Below are 22260 nucleotides of genomic sequence, written 5' to 3'. Positions count from 1 at the left end.
CAGTTAATTTCCTTTGTTTCTTGAGGAAGAGGTGTTAGTGAGGGGCATGACTGGAGGGCACCTTTGGGTGGGGAATGATCTGCCACTTTAGGAACACATCTACCAGCTGGAGGCAGCAAGAGGAATAGCAGGGACTGGGAGCCCCAGATTTTGTATCTACTTTAGGGAGCTAGTGTAAAGGAATGAGCTCTGCACAGCCCTCTGCAGTACAGGAGTACTGTTGATGTGCGGAATGGCCCATTCACCTCAGTTGGGTGTGCTCAGATGAATTAGGGTGCTCCAAAGAGATGAATAGTTTAACACAATAGCTCTGGGTGGTGTGAAATGACCCATTCATCTCAATGGGACTTCCCTTCTACCTCAGTTTCAGTTGTGGAAGATAATCTCACTCTGCTTGTCAGTTTTAGAGCAACTGGAATATTAAAATCTTCTTATTGGGGCGGACAGTATATGAGGAATGCTGAACCAAATTACTCCAAATGTTCACCATTGCCCCTGTTGTGGCATACCAATATCCTAGATAATCTCATTATGCGTGTGGATTTTAGAGTACTTTGAAAATTAAAAGAAGCTCATAATGCAGGGGGAGGACATATATTGGGAACCTCTTGATCAAATAACCTAAATTTGCACCATAAATTCTACCCCAGCCCTTGAATAGGTTTTTAATTATTGTTTGCCCAAAAGGGAAGTGGGTGGTGGAAATTACCCACAACTGATCCCGAGAGAATACTAGCATCAGAGCCATAGTTGAGCCCGAAGTAAGTGTTTAAAAAAAAAAAAGTTATAAGAAGTGTAAAATTTGGATGTTATATGATTTTTTTAGTGGGACTGTATCTCACTTATCCGGCCTCAGAAATCTTGACTACTAAACCATCCCCGTCGCTATTTTCAAGACAAGGCTCTTTTGAGGGCTTTTTCCCCCCAGTCAGCTTGCTTTTACCCTAACCTATTCAGCTGTGCTCCCAGCACTGTTCTATATGTACATCCAACAGTGGAAAGGAACAAATATTCACACCGAGGTACAGTCTTTCAGCCCCACGAAGGTGGCAGTTACCCCGATTTGGGGGAATTAGGAATGTAAAAGATCATTTAATTTTTAAAGGTGATCTGTAAAAGGGCAATAACTGAGACTGTGCCTTTGTTTGATTTTCTTTTGATGTGTAAAGAAGGCATGAAGATTTGGGGTCCTAGGTGTTTTTTGTTTTGTTGATACATTTGTTTGTTTTGGGGAGTAAGATACATTTATGGTATCTCCTTTTATATTAAAAATCCAGGTCCTGTCTAGCCTGGAGGACTCATGCTTTGGCTTTGTCTAGCCTAAAGTTGGTGCTCCTGTTATAATTTGAACTGATTGATTGTAAATGCTAATTGTGTTAATAACTGAGGCTCTCCACAAATGTTTGTTCTGTAGCACAAAGTTTTGTGGTTTGTCCAGGCTGAACCCCCTTGTCCTGATATTCTGCAAATGTTTGCAGCTAGATTAGCATTTCGAGTCACTTAACAAGCAATTGGCAATCAATTACAACAGGAGGACAAATGCTAGTCTGGACAAAGCCTATGATAACAGGAGAACTAGTGAAATGATAACATCACAAGAGTCAAGTATCAGGGGTAGCCCTGTTAGTCTGTATCCACAAAAACAGTGAAGAGTCTGGTGGCACTTTAAAGACTAAGGCCATGTCTACATCTAAAATTTTGCAGCGCTGGTTGTTACAGCTGTATTAGTACAGCTGTATAGGGCCAGCGCTGCAGAGTGGCCACACTTACAGCAACCAGCGCTGCAAGTGGTGTTAGATGTGGCCACACTGCAGCGCTGTTGGGCGGCTTCAAGGGGGGTTCGGGGAACGCGAGAGCAAACCGGGAAAGGAGACCAGCTTCGCCGCGGTTTGCTCTCGCGTTCCCCGAACCCCCCTGCAAACCGCAGGGAAGGAGACCTGCTTGCTCGGGGGTTCGGGGAACGAGAGAGCAAACCGGGAAAGGAGACCAGCTTCGCCGCGGTTTGCTCTCGCGTTCCCCGAACCACCCTGCAAACCGCAGGGAAGGAGACCTGCTTGTTCGGGGAACGCGAGAGCAAACCGCGGCGAAGCTGGTCTCCTTTCCCGGTTTGCTCTCGCGTTCCCCGAACCACCCTGCAAACCGCAGGGAAGGAGACCTGCTTGCTCGGGGGTTCGGGGAACGAGAGAGCAAACCGGGAAAGGAGACCAGCTTCGCCGCGGTTTGCTCTCGCGTTCCCCGAACCACCCTGCAAACCGCAGGGAAGGAGACCTGCTTGCTCGGGAGTTCGGGGAACGAGAGAGCAAACCGGGAAAGGAGACCAGCTTCGCCGCGGTTTGCTCTCGCGTTCCCCGAACCACCCTGCAAACCGCAGGGAAGGAGACCTGCTTGCTCGGGGGTTCGGGGAACGCGAGAGCAAACCGGGAAAGGAGACCAGCTTCGCCGCGGTTTGCTCTCGCGTTCCCCGAACCACCCAGCAAACCTCAGGGAAGGAGACCTGCTTGCTCGGGGTTCGGGGAACGCGAGAGCAAGACGGGGAAGGAGACCAGCTTGATTACCAGAGGCTTCCTCAGGTATGCTGGGATACCTGCTTATTCCACGGAGGTCAAGAAAAGCGCTGGTAAGTGTCTATACTTGATTACCAGCGCTGGATCACCAGCGCTGGATCCTCTACACCCGAGACAAAACGGGAGTACGGCCAGCGCTGCAAACAGGGAGTTGCAGCGCTGGTGGTGCCCTGCAGATGTGTACACCTCCTAAGTTGCAGCGCTGTAACTCCCTCACCAGCGCTGCAACTTTCTGATGTAGACAAGCCCTAACAGATTTATTTGGACATAAGCTTTTGTGGGTAAAAAACCACTTCAAATGCATGGAGTCACAAGAGTCAAGAGACAGAAAATTGAGCAATGGAGAGGGGACGGGATTTTAAATCACTTTGAAAAACTCTGTTTTGTCTGATTTTGTTAACACCTATTTAACTTCAGTGCCAAATGAGTATTTTGGATAAAGGATGCATGGGTAGAAGGGAGGGATGAGAGAGACAGATTTGCCCCCAGATTTTTACTATTCTGGGGGGCCAGGACAGTCCCCCCACCCAATGGCACCTGTGAGAACAGACCCTTTCCCACAGGAGCAGAGCAGCTCAGCACTGGCAGAAATGTGGGAAGGCAGTGGCAGTGATTCTGCATGCCCCATCACCCCCAAATTGTGCCTATGGTGGCCTCCCCTCTCCCACCACTGCAGTGGGCCATACCCACCCCCAGCCAGGCTCCCTCTGCCTGGACTCACCTAGTGCTGCCTGCAGTTGGAGCCGACTGGGAGCTGGAGCCTGCCCTGGAGATCTGCGTAGGAGGTGGAGCCATCCAACCCAGGTAAGCAAGATCTCACTGCTGCTGATGAGGCTGGGCTTCTGCAGAACAGAGGGAGCCCTGTGCCCCGTAGGCACCAACTCCGTGGGTGCTCCAGGGGGAAAAATTGGTGGGTGCTCAGCACCCACCGGCAGCTCCCCGCCCTCCCGTCCCAGCTCACCTCCGCCCAGGACCAGTTGTAGGCCAATTCCACCAATTCCCCCGAATCGCGCCCCACACCTAAGAGGGCCCCGCGCCCAGTGAGAATCTCTTCCCTGGATAGAGGCGCCTTTTTAATTTTTACTCACCTGGCAGCGCTCCGGGTCTTTGGCGGCACTTTGGCGGTGGGTCCTTTGCTTGCTCTGGGTCTTCGGTGGCAAGTCCTTCAGCGCCGCTGAAGACCCGGAGCGAGTGAAGGACCTGCTGCCGAAGACTTGGAGCACTGCCTGGTGAGTACAAGCCCCATGTGTTTTTTACATTTTTTTTTTGATAGTCATCCCTGCTAGGGCCCTGTCGAAACTGTTCGAATTGGGCCCCGCACTTCCTAAAGCTGGCCCTGCCTCCACCCCCGCTCCACCACTACCTCCTTCCCTGAACGCACTGCTGGGTCCTGCTTCTCCCCCCTCCCTCCCAATGCTTCTGCCGTGAAACAGCTGATTTGCACGGCAAACCTGGGAGGGAGGAGGGGGAATGCAGTGCACTTGGGGGAGGAGGTGGGGCTAGGGCGGGGATTTGGGAAGGGGACCAGTAGGGGTGGGGGGGAGTCAAGGAGGGACTGGGGGCAGGGCCAGGGGCAGGGCCAATAGGGGCACGGAGGGGGTGGAGTCTGGGTGGGGCCAGGGCCAGGGCTAGGGGCCAGGCCCCAGGCCCCCACAGCCCACCCCTAATCCTGGCTGGAGCTGCTCCCTGAGGCTGCTGGAGAAGGGTCCCCACCCCCTACTGAGGGCTGATGTAGGACTGGGTCAGCCTCTGCTGCAGCCAGTCCAGAGGCTGCAGAACAGCTGATAGGCAGGGTGGGGCTGCATTCAGGGGAGCCCACCAAACAGTTGATTGGTGATGTAGTCTATCAGCTGATTGGTATAGGTGGGGCTGCTCAGGAACTGCTGACCCCTGACTGGGGCTGCAGCATCACTATTGCCGGTGGATGCTAAGCACTCACTAATTTTTTTCTGTGGGTGCTCCAGGGTTGGAGCACCCAAGGCGTCGGCACCTATGATGTGTCACCTGGGGTAGGGGATCCCAACCTCCCCTGGAAAGGTGATTCACAAAGCAATGCTAACATAGCTGGAACCAAGAGATGCTGGGAGTCTGGCCAGAAACCCCACTCATGAGTTCAGCCAATAAAGTTTGGAGAAGCAGCATATGAATTTCCGGATGCTGCCAAGGGAACTGAAACACTGAATCCTTTGAGGTTTGTTCAGGACAAATTAAAACCGACTCTTCTCCCTGTCAGGGCAGGTGCTGAGGTGAGAGCTGTCCTACCTGCGGGTAGGAGGAGTGATGGGGTGTGGGCGTTCTCTGAAATAAACTGTTCTTCCTCCCTGAATCCGCTGTCCCATAGTAGGACAGTCTGTAATTTGGGGTTGATCCCTCCAGTACCAGCATCCCAGTGCCAGCGGGTTTGTCAGTGGGTGAGGGCTGATTCTCCTGAACCTGCGGTCCTGGGCAAGCCTGTCTTTGAAAAAGGGATAGTCCTCATCCCCATTAACATTTAATTGCTTTCCCTCAGCTTTTGAATATGAGCTTATAGACACCTCTTTGTGACTCTGTCTCACTATTATCCTTTGCCTCCGAGCAACTAGAATGTGCCACCAGTTCCAGCTGTCCTGACATTGTCTGCTCTAATTCTCTTGTGTGCCATGCAAGCCAGCTTCTGTCCTGTCTCCTCCACTGAAACTGCTGGTTTAGCTCATTAATAATCTTCAGGCTCTCCTCTCTTTTCTCCTCCTCTATCTTCTGCTGCTTGTAACAGTCAATCACTGCTGCTTCTTCCTCCGGGACATTTGCTTCTCAGTTCAGTCCTACTGTTTCTCCTATCCCTGTGCACTCCTTCAGTGTCTCCCCTAGTGGCTTCTTTTCCTCTTCTCTCCCTCTGTTTATTGACATACATCAAGATACGAGCTCTGTTCTCATTCCCTTTCTCTTCTGCCTCTTTGCTTTTTCTGTGGGTGACCTCATCTATCCCAGTAGTTTCAGCTACTATCTCTTTGCCAGTGACTCCCAAGTCTAATTCTGCAGCACCAACATCACCCACTCTTCTCCATCTCACGTCTGCAGTCTTTCCTCCTGGACATGTCATATCTCCAGTATTTCATTCTGAAAGTTTAGTTCTACATCTCTGGTTGTCCAAATATCCCCTACACAGTCTATCTCAAACTCAATATGTTTGAACCTGAACTCCATGTATTCCCCTAAAACCATCCCCCTCCTTTTGCAGTGATGACGTCATCTTTCTCCTCAGGGAACATCTTCCGTGCCCTTCTTTCTGTCTCCCGCTCCCCACCATTCAGTATTAAAAGATCCTTTCAGTTCCTGCTTATAAGATCTCAAAAATCCATCCCTGACTCTCCATTCCTCCATCAAAACCTGCTCTTTGTCATCTCCTGCCATGACTGCAACCTTCTCCTCTCCTCTGGCCTCCCAGATTCTCCCTTCTACTCCACCGTGAACACCGAAGCTAACATCCATCCTCCTTTCCTGACCACTCCACTCCACTGATTGAATTCCTTCATTTGGCTGCCCCTCACCTTCCACATCCAGTTCGGCATAAAGCTGTTGCAGTTAGTATATTGCTTATGCGCGTGCATACTAGGCTCCTTGCGTTGGCGTACTCACCAGGCATGCTTTTGTCGATGCACAGTGTGGTTGCACCATTGGTAGGTATCCCAGTGTGCAACTTGCCGCCATCCAGTGCATTGTCTTTTGGGAAATGTTAGCAATGGATGGTGGGGCAAAAAAGAGCCTCACAGAGGTCACCGGGAGTAAGGGGTCAACTTCCCAGTGTGCAACTGTCTTCATCTCATAATGTCATCTGTATCCCATAATTTTTGCACCTTTTTAAAAAATCCCATGAACCTTTCTCACAGTCCATCGTATCTGACATAAGCATGAAACCCTCATAGCTCTCTGCACTATTGTCATGAGCGTTGCAAGCACAGGAGGCATGATCCTCTGGTATTTGCAGAACTGTAAGAAGAACGGAATCTGGGGGGAATGTGACGATTTCTTGGAGGACAAAGATTGCTGTGGGACATAGTGAGAACCAATTAAAGCTTGTAGGTGGTGTTCATGGAGCAGTTGCAGATGATGGAGAGCCACTTATGGCATGAGAAATGAGCACTGACAGGTGGGAACACATCATAATGCAGGTTGGGACAAGGATCAGTAGCTGCAGAATTTTTGGATGCACAAGGCCACATTCATGGATCTGTGTGCCAACCTTGCCCCAGCCCTCTGCGCAGGGACACCAAAATGAGAGCTGCACTGAGTGTGGAGAGGCAAGTGGCAATCGCATTCTGGACACTTACAACTCCAGATTACTACCGGTCAGTAGTAAATCATTTTGGAATTGGGAAATGCACTGTGGGGGCTGTTGTCATGCAAGTGTGCAAGGCCATTAATTATTTCCTGCTACACAGGACTGTGACTCTTGGCACTTTGTAGGAGAAATGGGGTTCCCAAACTGGTGTGGAGTTACAGACAGCACGCATCTCACTATTTAGGCACCAGAGCACCTTGTCACAGAGTACATCAACACAAATGGTTATTTGTCTATGATTATACAAGCATTGATGGATCACCAGGGATGCTTCACTGACATCAGTGTTGGCTGGTTAGGGAAGGTGCATGACGCTGGCATCTTTAAGAACATAGGACTATTCAGAAAGTTACAAGCAGGTACTTTCTTTCCCAACCAGTAGATTGCCATTGGCAATGCTGAAATGCCAATAGTGATCCTGGGGGACCCAGCCTACCACTTGTCCTCTGGCTCATGAAACCATACACCAGGCATCTCAACAGCACCAAGGAAAGATTTAACTACTGGCTCAGCATGTGCAGAATGACAATTGAATGTGCTCTTGGGAGATTGAAGGGATGCTGGTGCTGTTTACGCACAAGATTAGATCCCGGTGACAAGAATCCCAATGATTAAAGCAGTCTGCTGTGTCCTGCATAATATCTGTGAAGCAAAGGGGGAAACATTGCAGCTGGGGTGGAGGCAGAGTGGCTGTCTCCTGAGTTTGAACAGCCACATGGAAGGGCTATTAGAAGAGCTCAGTGCAGAGCTATACGGTTCAGAGAGGCTTTGAAGGAGCACTTTAACAGTGAATCACAGTACAGTAACGCATTGTGGTGTATTGTGCTGTACCTCACCCTGCTATTTGTGGGCCTGTTAGAAATTGTGTGGTGCTTGGTGTACATCTATGAATATAACACTGTCAGTGCACCTAATAATTTTGCAGTGCTTGCTGTATGTTTATGGTTATTACACTGTGTGTGTCACTGATCCTATGAGTTATGTCACATGGTAAAGTAGTTAGTAAGTAGGTGCTTTCAGAACTGCTAGGCTCTCTGCAGCATATGTCGGGAGCTAATAAAGATGAACTATTTTCCAAATAATATAATTTTATTCAGTAGTAAAACCAGTACAAAGAAAAATCTGTGCAATTTAAAAACAAATAGATTAAAAACTTAATAAATTAATGGAACAACTTAACAAGGAGAAAGAACATTTGTGTCCTACCTACACATTCAGCAACTGTGGCTTTCACAGATCAGTGTATGTGAAGCTGTGGTTGTCCATTAGGTCCCCTGGGGTGGAGGGGTAAGGCAGGGATGTGCCCCCTGATGCCAGGTGGAATGTTAGGGGTGTGTGTAGAGAGGTGTAATGGAGTTCTCCAGGGATAGCATAGGGAGGCATTCCTGTGATTGTTGACCCTGAAGGTCCACAAGAGTCTGCAGAGAAGTCTTATTATATCTTGATGCATCCCAAGTCATTTTCTTTCTCCTCCTCATCTGGCTCAGGCATTCCAAAGGTGTAGAGGGAGAACCTGCAGGTTAAACACACAGAGGTACCATTGTCAGTATAGTCACAACAAAAAGTAAAAGTTAAGATTCACAGGGAGGGAAGGCTAACTCAGTGGTTTGAGCATTGGAGTGCTAAACCCAGGGTTGTGAGCTCAGTCCTTGAGGGGGCCACTTAGAGACCTGGGGCAAAAATCAATACTTGGTCCTGCTAGTGAAGGCAGGGGGCTAGACTTAATGACCCTTCAGGGTCCCTTCCAGTTCTATGAGATAGGTATTATTATTACAGTATTATTTAGCTCCCTTCTTTTTCTCTATTCAAGTTTTAAACAAGTCGTACTTATTGACAATTCTGCTTTGGAGAGCTTGTGCATGGTGCCACTCACGGCACCAGCCATGGTGAGTATGGCTCTCCAGGGGCGAGGAAAAGGAGGAGGAATTGCTCAGTTGCATAAAACTCTGAGTATAGGCCAGTGGTTTTCAACGTTTCTTCATTTGCAAACCCATAAAAAATTTCAAATGGAGGTTGGACCCTTTTGGAAATCTAAGACAAGTTGAAAACCACTGTTCTGTGGTAACAACAACCTTTTGTGGACCCTTACATGTTATCTGCGAAGCCTGAGGGGTCTGTGGTCCACAGGTTGAAAACCACTGGGATAGGCCAATGTCACTGAATACTGGCACCATTTTCCATAGATGGTAGTGCTTTAACTGATATCTCGTTCCTGAGGGTAACGACGGCAGAGAACACAGCTGCTGCTGGTGTCCTGAAGCTGCCCAAGCCTGTATGCTGCTAGCCTGTGTATTGCAATGGTGCCTGCCATAGGCACTGACTTCCCCTCTTTCCTGTGGGTGCTCAACCCCTCTTCTGCCCCTGGCCCCGCCCTGCTCCACCCTTCCATGAAGCCCTGCCCCACATCTTCCCACCCTTTCTCCACCCCCATTACAACCTCTTTCCCAAAGTTCCCGCTCCAACTCTGCCCCCTCCCTGCTAATATTCCAACTCCTTACCCAAATCCCTGTCCCGGCCCCACTTCCTCCCCTGAGCATGCCACATTCCCGCTCTTCCCCCCGCCCTGGAGCATGCTAACGCTGCCAAACAGCTGTTTGGCAGCAGCCGGGCAGGAAATGCTGGGAGGTAGGCGGAGGAGCAGGGACATGGCACGCTCAGGGGAGGGGGAGGAGGAGGTGGGGTGGGGGGTGAGGGGAGCTTGGCTGCCAGTAGGTGCAGAGCACCCACTAATTTTTCCCCGTGGGTGCTCCAGCCTTGGAGCACCCACGGAGTCGGTGCCTACAGTGCTTGCTGAAGTTAATGTTGACTGGTGTGGGAAAATGTCCTACTATGGAGGAAGAAATAAGGCTGCCATCCCTAGAAACCTTCAGGAGAGGATTGCAGAGTACCTCCATGAAAGTTTTATCGAGCTCTCTCAGGAGGATTAAAGGCACATCCCTGTGTACATAACCCCACTGCTCCTCTTGCCTAACTCGCTTTTCACGACAGAGACCTGTGGCTCGGGCTCCTCAGAGGTATCCATGGTGGTGTGCAGGACAGTATTGGGATTTCCGCCAAGTATGATCTGCAGTTCTTTGTAAAAGTGGCAGGTCTGTGGCTCAGCACCAGATCAACTGTTGGCCTCCCTGTCCTTTGATTTGCCTGCCGCAATTTCTTTGCTTTCACACAACACTGCTGCTGGTCCCTATTGTATCCCTTCTGCATCCCCCAGGCAATCTGCTTATAGATGCCCATGTTTCTATGCCTGGTCCAGAGCTGTGCTTGTACAGAGTCTTTACCTCACAGGCCAAGGAGATCCAGTACCTCCTTTCTGCTCCAAGCCGGAGCGCATCTGGAGCATGTAGCCAGCATGATCAGCTGGGAAGTTGCACACAACAAAGAGAGCTGCTTGGTGTGCTTGCCAAGCTGGACAATCAGGAAAAGACATTTCAAAAATTCATGGAGCGTTATAGGGGAGGGGGGCCTTCCAGTCTCTGTGACCCCTGGCCAGTGGAATTCACAATTGTGACCACTGTCAGTGTCAAGCATTGTGGGACAGCTGCTGGAGGACTGTTAGGATCGACGTAAGTAACGCAGTGTCTGCACTCGCATTGTATTGACCTCACTACATCGACCATGGCTCAATGCTGCTCAGGGAGGTGGAGTTGCTGCATCACTGTAATGGGGCACTTACATTGGTGGGAGACAAGCTCAAGTGTAGACACGTACACAAATAGGTCAGCACAAGATGGCTTACATCAGCTTCCCTTTGTAGTTAGACCACACTTTAGACTGTAAACTTCTAAGGGCAAGGACTATGTCTTTTTATATGTGTGTACATTGCTAAGCACACTGATAATACTTAATGTATAATGAATAATAATCCCTCTGGCCTCACTATTCCAGTTTGAGACTGTCCATGGCTGAGGGCCTAATCCCCCGTCCTGGTGCTGGTCTGTAACTGCGATCACCAGCTCGATGCTCTAAATGCCTGTCCTGGGGAAACTGCCTGCTGACTATTCCTTTCCTGCCCAGGTCACCTAATCCTTGATGAAGATTTAGAGCGTTCTACCTTCATCCTCAGCACGGGCCCCATTGGGCCCTCAGAAATCCTGACTGTGGTCTTCAGCAGCAGCCAGGAGCTGTCGACCCTACCAGACGGTGCACTCCACATCATGTTCCCCTCTATCCTCACGCCCCTCGTGGTAGCCGTCCCGGAAAGTGCGAGTGAGCCGGGAGGCTTGTGTGACGACAGGTTGGCCCTATGGTGATTTTCATGGCTTTCTCGGAGTCTATGCCATAGTGGGGGCTGAGGAGGTTATAGAAGGGGAGGGAAAGCAGAGGGGCTATAGGGAGGGGATAAGGAGCAAAGGGATGGTTCTGTGGTCACCTCAGCCCTGAGGAGATTCCCTGAATACAGAGGCTTACGCTAGAGGGTTTGCCCAGATCTCCCCAGTTGTGGATTCCCACATTCTCCTGCTATGTCCTCACAGTGTGGGCAGACTAGGAATTACCTGACAGGGTAAATGCGGGAGGATGTTGGGGTTCAGGAAGACACTTCATGTTCCCTCCCTGATGAACTGTGGCTCTCCATTGGCCTGAGGTGGCAGTAAAGTCCCTATGGCCTGCCTGAGATACCCAGGTGTGAACTAAAGTCTGGTGCACATCCCAGGGTATCATCAGAGGAGGCTGTTAATCTCCCAGCTGCTGGAATGCCCAGGAGTGCATGGCGAGAGCTTTCTCTGCCGATAGGGAGAGAGGCTGCTCTGGATACGGGGTCTCTGCAGGCTGCTCAGCACTGCAGAGGCTAACGTTCCCCAGCAGGCCAAGCCCACCGCTAGCGGGTGCTTTGCAGTCAGCTCATGATTGACTTGTCTTTTCTTTCAGTCCCACTAGCTGCTTTGGAGCTACTGGCCTGCGAAGTGAACAGTCATTCATTGTGCCTCCCGAGAGCACAGACATCTTCAGGGGCCAGGCCTACAATCCCTTCCCCTATGAATTCTCCTTTGAGCTGCTGGTCAAGGGGCCCTGCTTGCTGGCAGGTATGAGGGTGATGTTTCTCCGTCGGCTAATTTTTCTCTCTCTTTTGGTGGGTCATCGATGCTCATGGAAGTGAAGTGTCAATAGAGCTGGACAGTGTGTGGGCAACAGCTGGCCAAGCCTCCCCCTGACAGCCCATCTAGTACCCCACAATCCCCATCCGCAGTCCCACCCCTGCTATTCCAGCCCTGGGATAACAGAAACATGCAGCTCATTTCATGTCCCTTTGTCCTGACCCAGCACAGCCTGCTATTCCAACCCTCAGCTCCTTAGATCCATAGCTTACTGATCCCACCTGGCAGATACCAAGGCTCAAACAGGGGTTGCAGAATGTGACAAAGGCCCAAAATGAAGGGCACCAAATAATTACTATTCCAGTGCAGTTATGGGATTCATTCCCTTAGTGTAAATGGCTCTCTCTGTTAACTCAGATTCATGAAAGCAGCAAAGAGTCCTGTGGCACCCTATAGACTAACAGACATTTTGGAGCATGAGCTTTCGTGGGTGAATACCCACTTCATCGGATGCATCGCTGCTTTTACAGTTCCAGACTAACACGGCTACCCCTCTGATACTCAGATTCATGAGTCTGTTTCTGATGGAAAGTTTCCAACAGTAAAAGCTAGGGGGGAACATGTACGTAACTTTGGGACTATAATGAGAGATGTCCCATGACACAAAGGATATCTGATGATGCACCTCATTCCTGAAGACATTTCCTTTTGGTACTGAAGGAAAAACTACCTCCTGTCCCTCCGTCCAACCCCTTCTCCAAACCTGCTTCTGCCTCCCTCCATCATTGAGCCTCATTCCTGCTCCAGCCTCTGAACAATAAAACTAAAGGATTGGGGAGCTGAACTAACTTGATGGGATCCCACCATAGCCAAGGAACCTCCTGACCTTGTCTCATGTTAACCTGGTCCGTCCGACTCTCCCCAATGTCCTTATCTGATGTTATCTCTCCCCGGGACATGTCATCTCTGATTAAGCTCCTCAAGGCAGAGAGCAGATTTTGACTATAAATGCCAAGCTGTGAACCAGTGGCATTCTCACCGTGCTCCAATACACTCACCACAGACTTGAGAGAAGCAAAACCCATCCACCTCTTTGCTGACTTTATTATCACAAAACTCCAATCCAAGCTGCCTCCCCAGGGCACTCACTTAAGACAAAAGCACCCATAGATACCTCTAGGCAAAGGACTACTGCCACTTCTGTTATATCCAGCAGGAATCAATTAACATCTCCTAGTGGTGTCCTAGTACCTTAGAACCAGGAGGGCTCAGCTGAAGAACCCAACCACCCTGTTATATACGTACGCCATTAATAATAGAATGAGAGCTCTTGGGTGAGTCAGGGAATGCAGGAAAGATCAAAGGGCATCTGAGGTAGGACAATGGATGAGCCAGTCCACTTACTCCTGCCCCCAAATGCCTTTGCACATCATGGATTTATGGGATAGCTGGCTGAGACCAGGCAACTCATGTCACCTGAGGTGGAGTCTTAGCCGCTACCACTTGGACCCTGCAGTAAAGGCCTAGTTCTTTCTTGCTTAGCCAATATCCTCCTTCACTCAGAGAAATGAAAGTGAGGAATGGCTGTGGGGCGAAGGGACGTGATGGGGATTAATTGCACAGAGACTGGAGTGTGTGCCTGAGAGGTTAGGGGAACTGATACCATTAGCGTTGGCTCGAGGCCCATCTGCCTCTGAGGTGCTGCACTCCGGCCTCAACATGCATCAATCTGGAGAAAATGTCTGTTGGTGCTGAGTGGTTTATAGGCCCCTCTCTGGTAGGAGGGGGAGGTACGCCAGGAAGAGAAATGTCAAGGAGTCCCAGCTGCACTGTGAGCATCCCCACTGTACTTTTTAGACCTTGAAGAGGCTCTTCTCTGCCTCCCCTGAGCTACTGAGTCTAGGGGCGGGGATGTTGGCACTGAGCACTGGTGTGAATATTACACTGGGTGGTGACTAGCCTCAGTGGAGGCCATGCTCAGGTGAGTGGCTGTGTGTGGGGTGGCATAAGGGTGAGCAGGGAGGGATGCTCAGGGAAGACTCTGGCCAAGTGGGATGGGCAGAGGGTTCTCAGCAGATAGCCTGTGGCTTTCTTCTATACTGTCCCTTACGGGCAGAGCCCCTTTCCTTCCACTTCCACCCTCTCCTCCTTCAGTCTCTCCTCAAAACACACTTCCTCCTTCTGCGAGGCCTCCAAACCTTAACCTTCCTTCTTAGCAAATGTGTTCAAACCCTAGCGCCTGTGCGAGTGTAAGTGCTTGTGCTCATGGCTGTGTGTGTTTGCATGCACTTGTGTAAGCAGGTATGTGTGTGAGTGCACATCTGTGTGCATGCATGAGTGCTTGTCTCTGTGTGTGAGCACATGTGCATGCATGGCTCTATGTGTGCATATGCACCTGTGTTTGAATGTGCCTGAGTGTGTGTGTATGTGTTGGTATAAATACTCCTGTGTGTGGAAGCATGGGTGTGTGCACATTCGTGTGTGAATACTTGCATGTGAATGAAGTTCTGGAACAGCCTTCCATGGGGAGCAGTGGAGGCAACAAACCTAATTGGTTTCAAGACTGAGCTTGATGGGTTTATGGTGGGGTGACCAGATGAGAGGAAGAAAATATAGGAACGCATGGGGGTCTGCCAGCGGAGGGGAAAAAATAAAATAATTGAGTGCCGGCGGAGCGAAATATCAGGACAAATTGCTTCCCGACCAAAAAGGACATGGGACAAACACCTAAATATCGTGATGATCCCAATTTTATCGGACGTCTGGTCACCCTAGTTTATGAAGGGGATGGTGTAATGAGATTGCCTACCATGGCACATGGCCCATCCGCGACTGCTAGTAGCAAATAATCTCAGTGGCCAGAGATGGACCCTAGATGGGGAGGGCTCTGAGTTACTACAGAGAATTCTTTCCCCGGTATCTGGCTGGTAGATCTTGCTCACATGTTCAAGTTCTAACTGATTGACAGATTTGTGGCTGCAAAAGAATTTTTCCCCAGGTCAGACTGCCAGAGACCTTGTTTGTTTGTTTTTTTTGCCTTCCTTTGTAGTGTAGGGCACGGGTCACTTGCTGATTTGAACTAGAGTAAATGGTGGATTCTCTGTAACTTGAAGTCTTTAGATCATGATTTGAAGACTTCAGTAACTCAGCCAGAGGTTATGGGTCTAGTATAGACAGGGGTGTGCACAAGAGGAGACAAGCAGGGACACATGTGGTCCCAATAATCAGCAGGGGCACAGAACTCCTCTGGGGTTAGAGTGGGGAGAGGCAGCTCCTCTGGCCCTGGGGTGGCGGACTCGAGGACAGAGCCAGCTCCTCCGGTTCCAGGGTCATGGGGGACAGGGAGAGACAGAACACGCCCCTCCAAAAGTGGTCAAATTGTTATTTCTGCGCACACCCCTGCGTACAGGAGTGGGTGGGTGAGGTTCTGTGGTCAGCAATGTGCAGGAGGTCAGACTAGATGATCACAATGGTCCCTTTTGTCCTTAAAGTCTATAAGTCTATGTGTGACAGTGAAAGGAAGCTGATGGATATTCCTGAGAGGAAAGGATAATGTTACCTGTCTGCCAAGCAATACCAGATTTTCAGGGCCTTGCATAATGATATTAGCCAAATATAACCCCCAAGTTTGAATGTGCCTGAGTGTGTGTGTATGTGTTGGAGGCAGGTAAATGAGAAAATTCTGTCTATTTCAATTTGATAGACCCTTCCTCCCTCTCATGGGATGGATCTGTTTTATTCTAGCAGAGCTGGTAGTATGGCCTGTAGTTAAGGTTGCATAAACTTTCAATTATAAGACCCTGTTTTCAGTTGCTTATAACTTTGCCAAACTTTAAGTATTTGGGCTGAAATTTTCCAAGCCAGATGTCTGCCTCAGCCTGACTTGTTTTGAAACATTTCTGCTGAAATGGTTTGGCTGTTTCCAAGAGCAAGATTAGGGAAAAATACATTGTTTGTCCAGACCAAAAATGCAACTTTAATTTGGCCCCTTTTGCATATGCATTGTGGTACAGTCTTTAATCACGTGATCACATACTACAGCTTCATTCACTGCCACAGAGTGGACAGTGCTTCAGGAAGGAATCAGGGTTGGCTGTAGTTTGTCAGATCTGCCTCATTTGTTGCGGAAGTAGGAAGTTGAGAAGTGGATGAGGCAGGGGATTCCAGGACAAGAAGGGTTATGACAACTAAATGTCTCCCTGGAGAACTGGATTCTATCCATTCCTCTGCCCCCGAGTTCCTAGGTGATTCTGGGAAAGTCACTTAAATCAAAATGTTCATGGTTGGCTACTAATTATGTGTTACACCTTTTCTGGATGCCCAGCATGAGATACCTATGGCCAGATATGCAAAGTGCTCAGAATGGCAACTGCAGAGTCCTGGTACTCTGGAAAAATCAGTCCCCAGGTGTCTCACATTGGGCCCCCCAAATTAGTGGACACTTGACAATTTTAGCCTTATCGTTCTGTGCTTCAATTCCCCATCTGTAAAATGAGCATGATAATAGCACCTATTCCCACAGGAGTGTTGTGAAGAGAAATTAAAGAAAGACTGTGAAGCCCTCAGATACAAAGGTGAGAGCATCATAAAAACACTCAGGAGAGAATGAACAGTGTTGAATTCAGGGCAGGGTTTCCATGGAATGGCATAAATAAGGTCTGGGGCAATGCACTGAATGGTGGGATAAAAAATATTGAATAATTTCTCATTTACTGAATGAGGCAGGGATCCTGTGGAAAAAATACTATGTGATCATGCAATTAAAAATTGTATCACAATCCAAGTGCACAAGAGGGCTGAATTCAGATTGCAAAGGCAACCTGAGTTGTGACACTTCCTAACTTTTCAGTGCTTGACTTCGCAACCTTAGTGTTCTTTTAGTATAACTTTTTGGATTTAATTATTATCTATTTGCAGTCACTCCAAATATCTCTGTACATCTTCTGTGGGGAAGGAACAGCAGGGTCTAGGGGAGAGACAATTGGCATAACAGGCCACAAGTATTTAAAAAAGGCACCCAGCTGATGCAGCAGGGACTTAGATTATGTCTGCCCTGCAAAACAAATCTGCAGCAGCGATTCTGAGCTGCGGTCTGCAGACTCAGGCTCACTAGTATGGTGCTAAAAACAGCAGTGTAGATGTTCCCACTTGGCTGGAACTTGGGCTCTGAAACCTGGTGAGGGAGAGATGTCTTAGAGCCTGAGCTCCAGCCCAAGTAGCAACAGCTATGCTATGCTGCTATTTTTAACACCGTAGCTCAAGCCCGAGTCTGTATACCCAGGTTCTGAGACTCGCCGCTGCAGAGTTGTTAAGGTTCCCTCCCCACTTTGAACTGTGGGGTACAGCTGTGGGGACCCACATGAAAGACCCCCAAGCTTATTTCTACCAGCTTAGGTTAAAACTTCCCCAAGGCACAAATCCTTTCTTTGTCCTTAGACGGTATTGCTGCCACCACCAAGTGATTTAGACAAACATCCAGGGAAAAGGGCTACTTGGAGTCTCTGTTTCCCCAAAATATTCCCCCAAACTCTTTCACCCACTTTCCTGGGGAGGCTTGAGAATTACATACTAACCAATTGCCTTTAATACAAGTACAGACCAGACCCTTTACCTTTAGGACACTAAAATCAATCAGGTTCTTTAAAAAAGAACTTTATTATAAAGAAAAAGGTAAAAGAAGCACCTCTGTAAAATCAGGATGGAAGATAATTTTACAGGGTAATAAAAAGATTTAAAACACAGAGGATTCCCCTCTAGGCTCAACTTCAAAGTTCCAAAAACAGGAATAAACCTCCCTCTTAGCATAGGGAAAATTCACAAGCTAAAACAAAAGATAATCTAACACATTTCCTTGCTTTACTTACAATGTTTGTAATCTTAGATGCTTATTTCAGGTAGGGTTTTAGGAGATGTTTTTTTCCTGCCTGGTCCCTCTCTCTGTCCCAAGAGAACACAACAAAGAAAGCACAAACCACGCCCCCTCCTCCCAATTTGAAAGTATCTTCTTTTCTTATTGGTCCTTTTGATCAGGTACCAATCAGGTTATTTGAGCTTCATAACCCCTTACAGGTAAAAGAGAGATTTTATGCTACCCTTAGCTGTATGTTTTTGACAAGGGTTGACATACGCTAAGTGCCCTGGGATGATGTCTGGATAGAAAAGCCACAATGATGATCCAGAGCTGAGACTAGATGATTTAGGCCCAGATTTTTAAAGGTATTTAGACGTTTCTGTGTATCAGTGTTGCAACATCTACCTGATTTAGGTGCCTAAGTCCCATCAACAATCAATGGGATTTTGTCTCCTAAATGCCTTTTGAAAATGAGATGTAGGCTCCTAAATTGGTTAGGTGTTACAACACTGAGTGCAGCAATGCCCGAGTACCTTTAAAAACAACAAATCCTGGGCCTTACCCCTACCTCCCGTAGCCCCTTAGTCATTGTAACTTCTGCTTCTTATTCTCCCTCTGCCCTGCAGGCTTGGAGAGCCCATCGCATGCCCTTCGGGCTGATGCAAACCCCTATGCCAACTCTGCCTCCACCATTTGTGTTACCTTGGCAGAGGGTCACCAATGTGACAGGAGTCTGGAGATTATCTTGTACCCCTGTGGTAAGAGGAACAAGTGAACCAACGTTACACTGGGAGCATGCCTTTAACCTGGAGTCCACAGCTAGGGTAAATTCAAGAGACATTGGCTCTGGGAGCTCAAGGCCTGTCCTAACAGGAGCGCTGACTGTGGGAAGCTCCTGGTTATTACAGCTCAAGACTCTTCCAGCTGATGGTGCTGTGGAGAAGGGAGCAGGCATGCTAAGCACAGGGAAGCTCTCCGTTGCTTAATTCTCTGCCTCTCCTAGCGGGGGGTGCTGCCAGTGGAGTAAATCCCAATTCTCTTATGTGGAGACATATTTAGTATTTCAAAGGCATTTTCAATCTGGACTGATTTACAGTCCTAGAAGAGCTGCCTGTGTCAGGGGCTCATTTTGTTCTGCAGCCCACTTCATAAGGGAGAGGGCCTTTCATAGACCCAGCACCCCTCCCAAGCCCTCCCTTCCCAACTGCCTGGTCCTCATGACTCTAAATTCTGTGGAGCACCAGGAAGTGCCCTAGGGCCATAGGGTGGGAGCCACTAACTTCTCTGATGTTTGTCCTTTTGCCCAGAGCCCCATTGCCCTCACCTGGTCATTGAGTCGGGTGCCATGACGTACCAGGAGTATGAGGCGCACATCAGGAGTCGTCGGGATTACGTGCGAATTGCCAAGAAGGACAGTGATGGGGAGAGACAGGTGACCAGCCCTGGAGGGTCTTTAACAGGGTAGTCCTGGAGGGGGAGGTGTCAGGGCCAGTTAGAAGACTAGGATGGGAGAAGGTCTGGGAGAAGTCTGAGACTCGGGGGAAACAGCTGTCCTGGGCAAGGATGTGTGAGGCTCCAGGGCAAGTGCCTGTGAAAGGGGGATGTGAGGCTTGAGGATCCCACCCCACTCTTGTCTCTCTCTCATGCTCACAGGTGGCCTTTGTTCAAAAGCGATTCCACAAAGACATCTTCCACAACCCGGTCCTGATGCTGAACTTCTGTCCTGAGGTGGGCAGTGTGCCTACTGACCTCCAGACGGTCACCCGGGAAATCCTCTTCCTCATCGACCAGAGCAGCAGCATGAGTGGCCCCAACATCATCAGGATCAAGGTCGGGGGAAAAAGCCCAACTTGGGGGCAGACAGCATAAGATCCACCTAGGGGAAGAAAGCCAGGAACAAGCAGTGGCCAGGATGGCTCTGAGTCCTCAGGGTGAATCACTGACTTGTCTCAAATCTTCCCATTAGGGGTGAGGTGAGAGGGAGGAAACATTAGGTCACCCAGATCCCTCAGATTCCTTTCCTCCTTATCAGTGGGGCCTGATGGCACAGACACTGTGTTAATCCCCTTGGTTGATCAGCTACTTAACAGGCAGGCTGGCTACCTCTTCCCTGTACTGCTGCTGCTGCATTTGAGGTCAGCTGAGGAACTTGCTAACAATCCTTGGATTTGAATGTTGTGAGGAGGGGCCAGATCATGCCATTTTCTTTGGAGGAGACAGACTGCAATTTGCTTCCTCACTGAAGTCTGCTGACCATCTGGGAAGGGTGTAAGACTCATCTCTCTTCTTGAGCTTTTGCTTGGGGTGGCAGAGAGGGACATGATATCCTGGAGGGGCAAGATTCTTTAGTTACTTCTGAAAATGCTTTGGTCAAAGGCTTTCAAAGCGGAGATACGTTAGAGATTAGAATGGAAGGAAGACAGACAGACATCACTGACTGATCTGTATTAGAAACAAAGAAGGGAGGAGGTAACTGAACAACATGCAGGGTCAGTCCATGCTGTAGGGAAAAGACAAGGCAGATTGAGGCTGTTAACAAGAATGGTTTTTAAAGAAACAGTTGGGGGAAGTGTAGGATAGAGACATTAGAGAATGAGCTAGTGCTGACTCAGATGTTTAAGGTTCTGAGCTGCTCAAAAAAAATTGTCTTAAGTTAATAAAGCAAAGAGGTTTGGGACACTCAGGGCCAAATCCATCTCCCTCCTCCGAGAGCCCCTGGGCCATGAGACCAGTATGACTTTACAGTATGAACAGGTGTAGGGGCAGAGGACCTGCAGTAGGCGAGTGAACTCCTCTGCACAGCAGAGGAGTGGGGAGGGAGATGTGGATGAGCCAGAGGTGGGACCAGTGGATCTGCTGCTGTGTGGATCCTCTCATCTCCTTCCTTCCTGTGGGGATGAGGCTGTGTAAATGCCTTGCATAGGCTACTGCAGCAACTGAACTGAAAGGTCTTTGCAGAATGACTCCACAGCTGCTCTGCAGCCTAAGGAAATACTCCTTCACACCTTTCCAACACATCTCCACAGCCCAACCATTCAGGCTGGATTTGCTGCATAGGGAATAGTAAAGATCCGTTGATAAAACCAGGTGAGGGAATACTTGGAAAATCTGACCATATATATTAGCCAGTCTGGATGGCCCTGACCCCAGGCTATGAGGGGAATAAACTGATAAATCCATTTGATCACTGGACTGTTTCTATAAAGTCTTGGAGAACTGGAAAGATATGAGAGGACTAGAGAAAAAATACCAGTCTTTAAAAAATGCAAGAGAATGATCCTTGCAATTATTGTCCTGTATGTCTAACTCAGGGGTCAGCAACCTTTCAGAAGTGCTGTGCCGAGTCTTCATTTGTTCACTCTAATTTAAGGTTTTGCGCGCCAGTAATACATTTTAACGTTTTTAGAAGGTCTCTTTCTATAAGTCTATAATATATAACTAAACTGTTGTTGTATGTAAAGTAAATAAGGTTTTAAAAATGTTTAAGAAGCTTCATTTAAAATTAAATTAAAATGCAGAACCCCCCCAGACCGGTGGCCGGGACCCGGGCAGTGTGAGTGCCACTGAAAATCAGCTTGCGTGCCGCCTTCGGCACGCATGCCATAGGTTGCCTACCCCTGGTCTAACTTCTATCCCTGCTAGAATAATGGGACAGGTACTCTGAGAACACTGTTTATAGAGTAAGAAAATCATGACCAATAAGTGGCTGTGCAGAATAAATCATATCAAGCAAATCTGATTGCTCTTTCTAAGAGAACAGTAGAAGTAGTGAATGAAAGGAACATGGCAGTTCGAGAGAGACATCAGGAAAGAAAACACTTGATTGTGCCTCATGAAATCGTGCTTGAAACATTAATTCTGATTGATTCGGATAGAAGCACTGGAACCTGACTGGAAACTGACTGAAGGACTGAACAAAGGGTCCTGAGAAATGGCAGCAGGTAGAGCTGTGAGGAGGTTTCTAGTGGGGACTGTAGGGATTGTTATCAGGACGTGTCTGAGTTCACTTGTTAATAGTGATACTTGTATGCAGCAGTGTTGCAGCCCTTGGTCCCAGGATATTTGAGAGACAGGTGGGTGAGGTAATACCTTTTATTGGACAATTTCTGTTGGTGAGAGGGAGACACTTTTGAGCTTACACAGAGCTCTCACAACAGAAGTTGGTCCAATAAAAGATATTACCTCCCCCGCCTTGTCTCTCTAATAGTGGTACTTAGCGTTTACATAGTGTTTCACATATTTAAGGTGCGATGTAAACATGAGCTAATTAATTCTTATTATAATTTTCATGTAATGATCTGAAAGCATGTTAATGAAGTTCACAGATGAGACTGACTGAAGAGGTGATACAAGCAGCAGTGAGGGCAGGAAGATGATACAAAGAAACCTAAAGAGACTAGAACAATGGGCTGCAAATAAACTGAGATTCATCATGGGAAAATGCAGCTCTCCCGTCTGGGGAGAGGGACTGAAACAGGAACAGGATGTGATGGC

At 48.6% G+C, this 22260-nt stretch overlaps 1 protein-coding gene across 4 annotated transcripts in view; it reads left to right on the top strand.

Annotated features, from left to right (window-relative positions):
* The window catches only part of VWA5B2 (von Willebrand factor A domain containing 5B2), a 57183-nt gene that overhangs the window by 19570 nt on the left and 15353 nt on the right, over positions 1–22260 (top strand). For 3 of the 4 annotated variants that reach the window (XM_050964260.1, XM_050964262.1, XM_050964258.1), the window contains exons 4-8: positions 10897–11128; positions 11749–11903; positions 18393–18524; positions 19074–19198; positions 19420–19596. In XM_050964260.1, coding sequence (XP_050820217.1) covers positions 10897–11128; positions 11749–11903; positions 18393–18524; positions 19074–19198; positions 19420–19596 — 821 coding nt within the window. The remainder of the gene's footprint in view (positions 1–10896; positions 11129–11748; positions 11904–18392; positions 18525–19073; positions 19199–19419; positions 19597–22260) is intronic. The other variant, XM_050964261.1, reaches the window with a different exon arrangement.

The sequence above is a fragment of the Gopherus flavomarginatus genome, chromosome 8 (genome assembly GCF_025201925.1).
Source record: "Gopherus flavomarginatus isolate rGopFla2 chromosome 8, rGopFla2.mat.asm, whole genome shotgun sequence".
In the NCBI taxonomy this organism is placed as follows: Eukaryota; Metazoa; Chordata; order Testudines; family Testudinidae; genus Gopherus; species Gopherus flavomarginatus.
The sequence above is the reverse complement of the archived record's forward strand: the minus strand, read 5'-3'. Positions and strand labels throughout refer to the sequence as shown.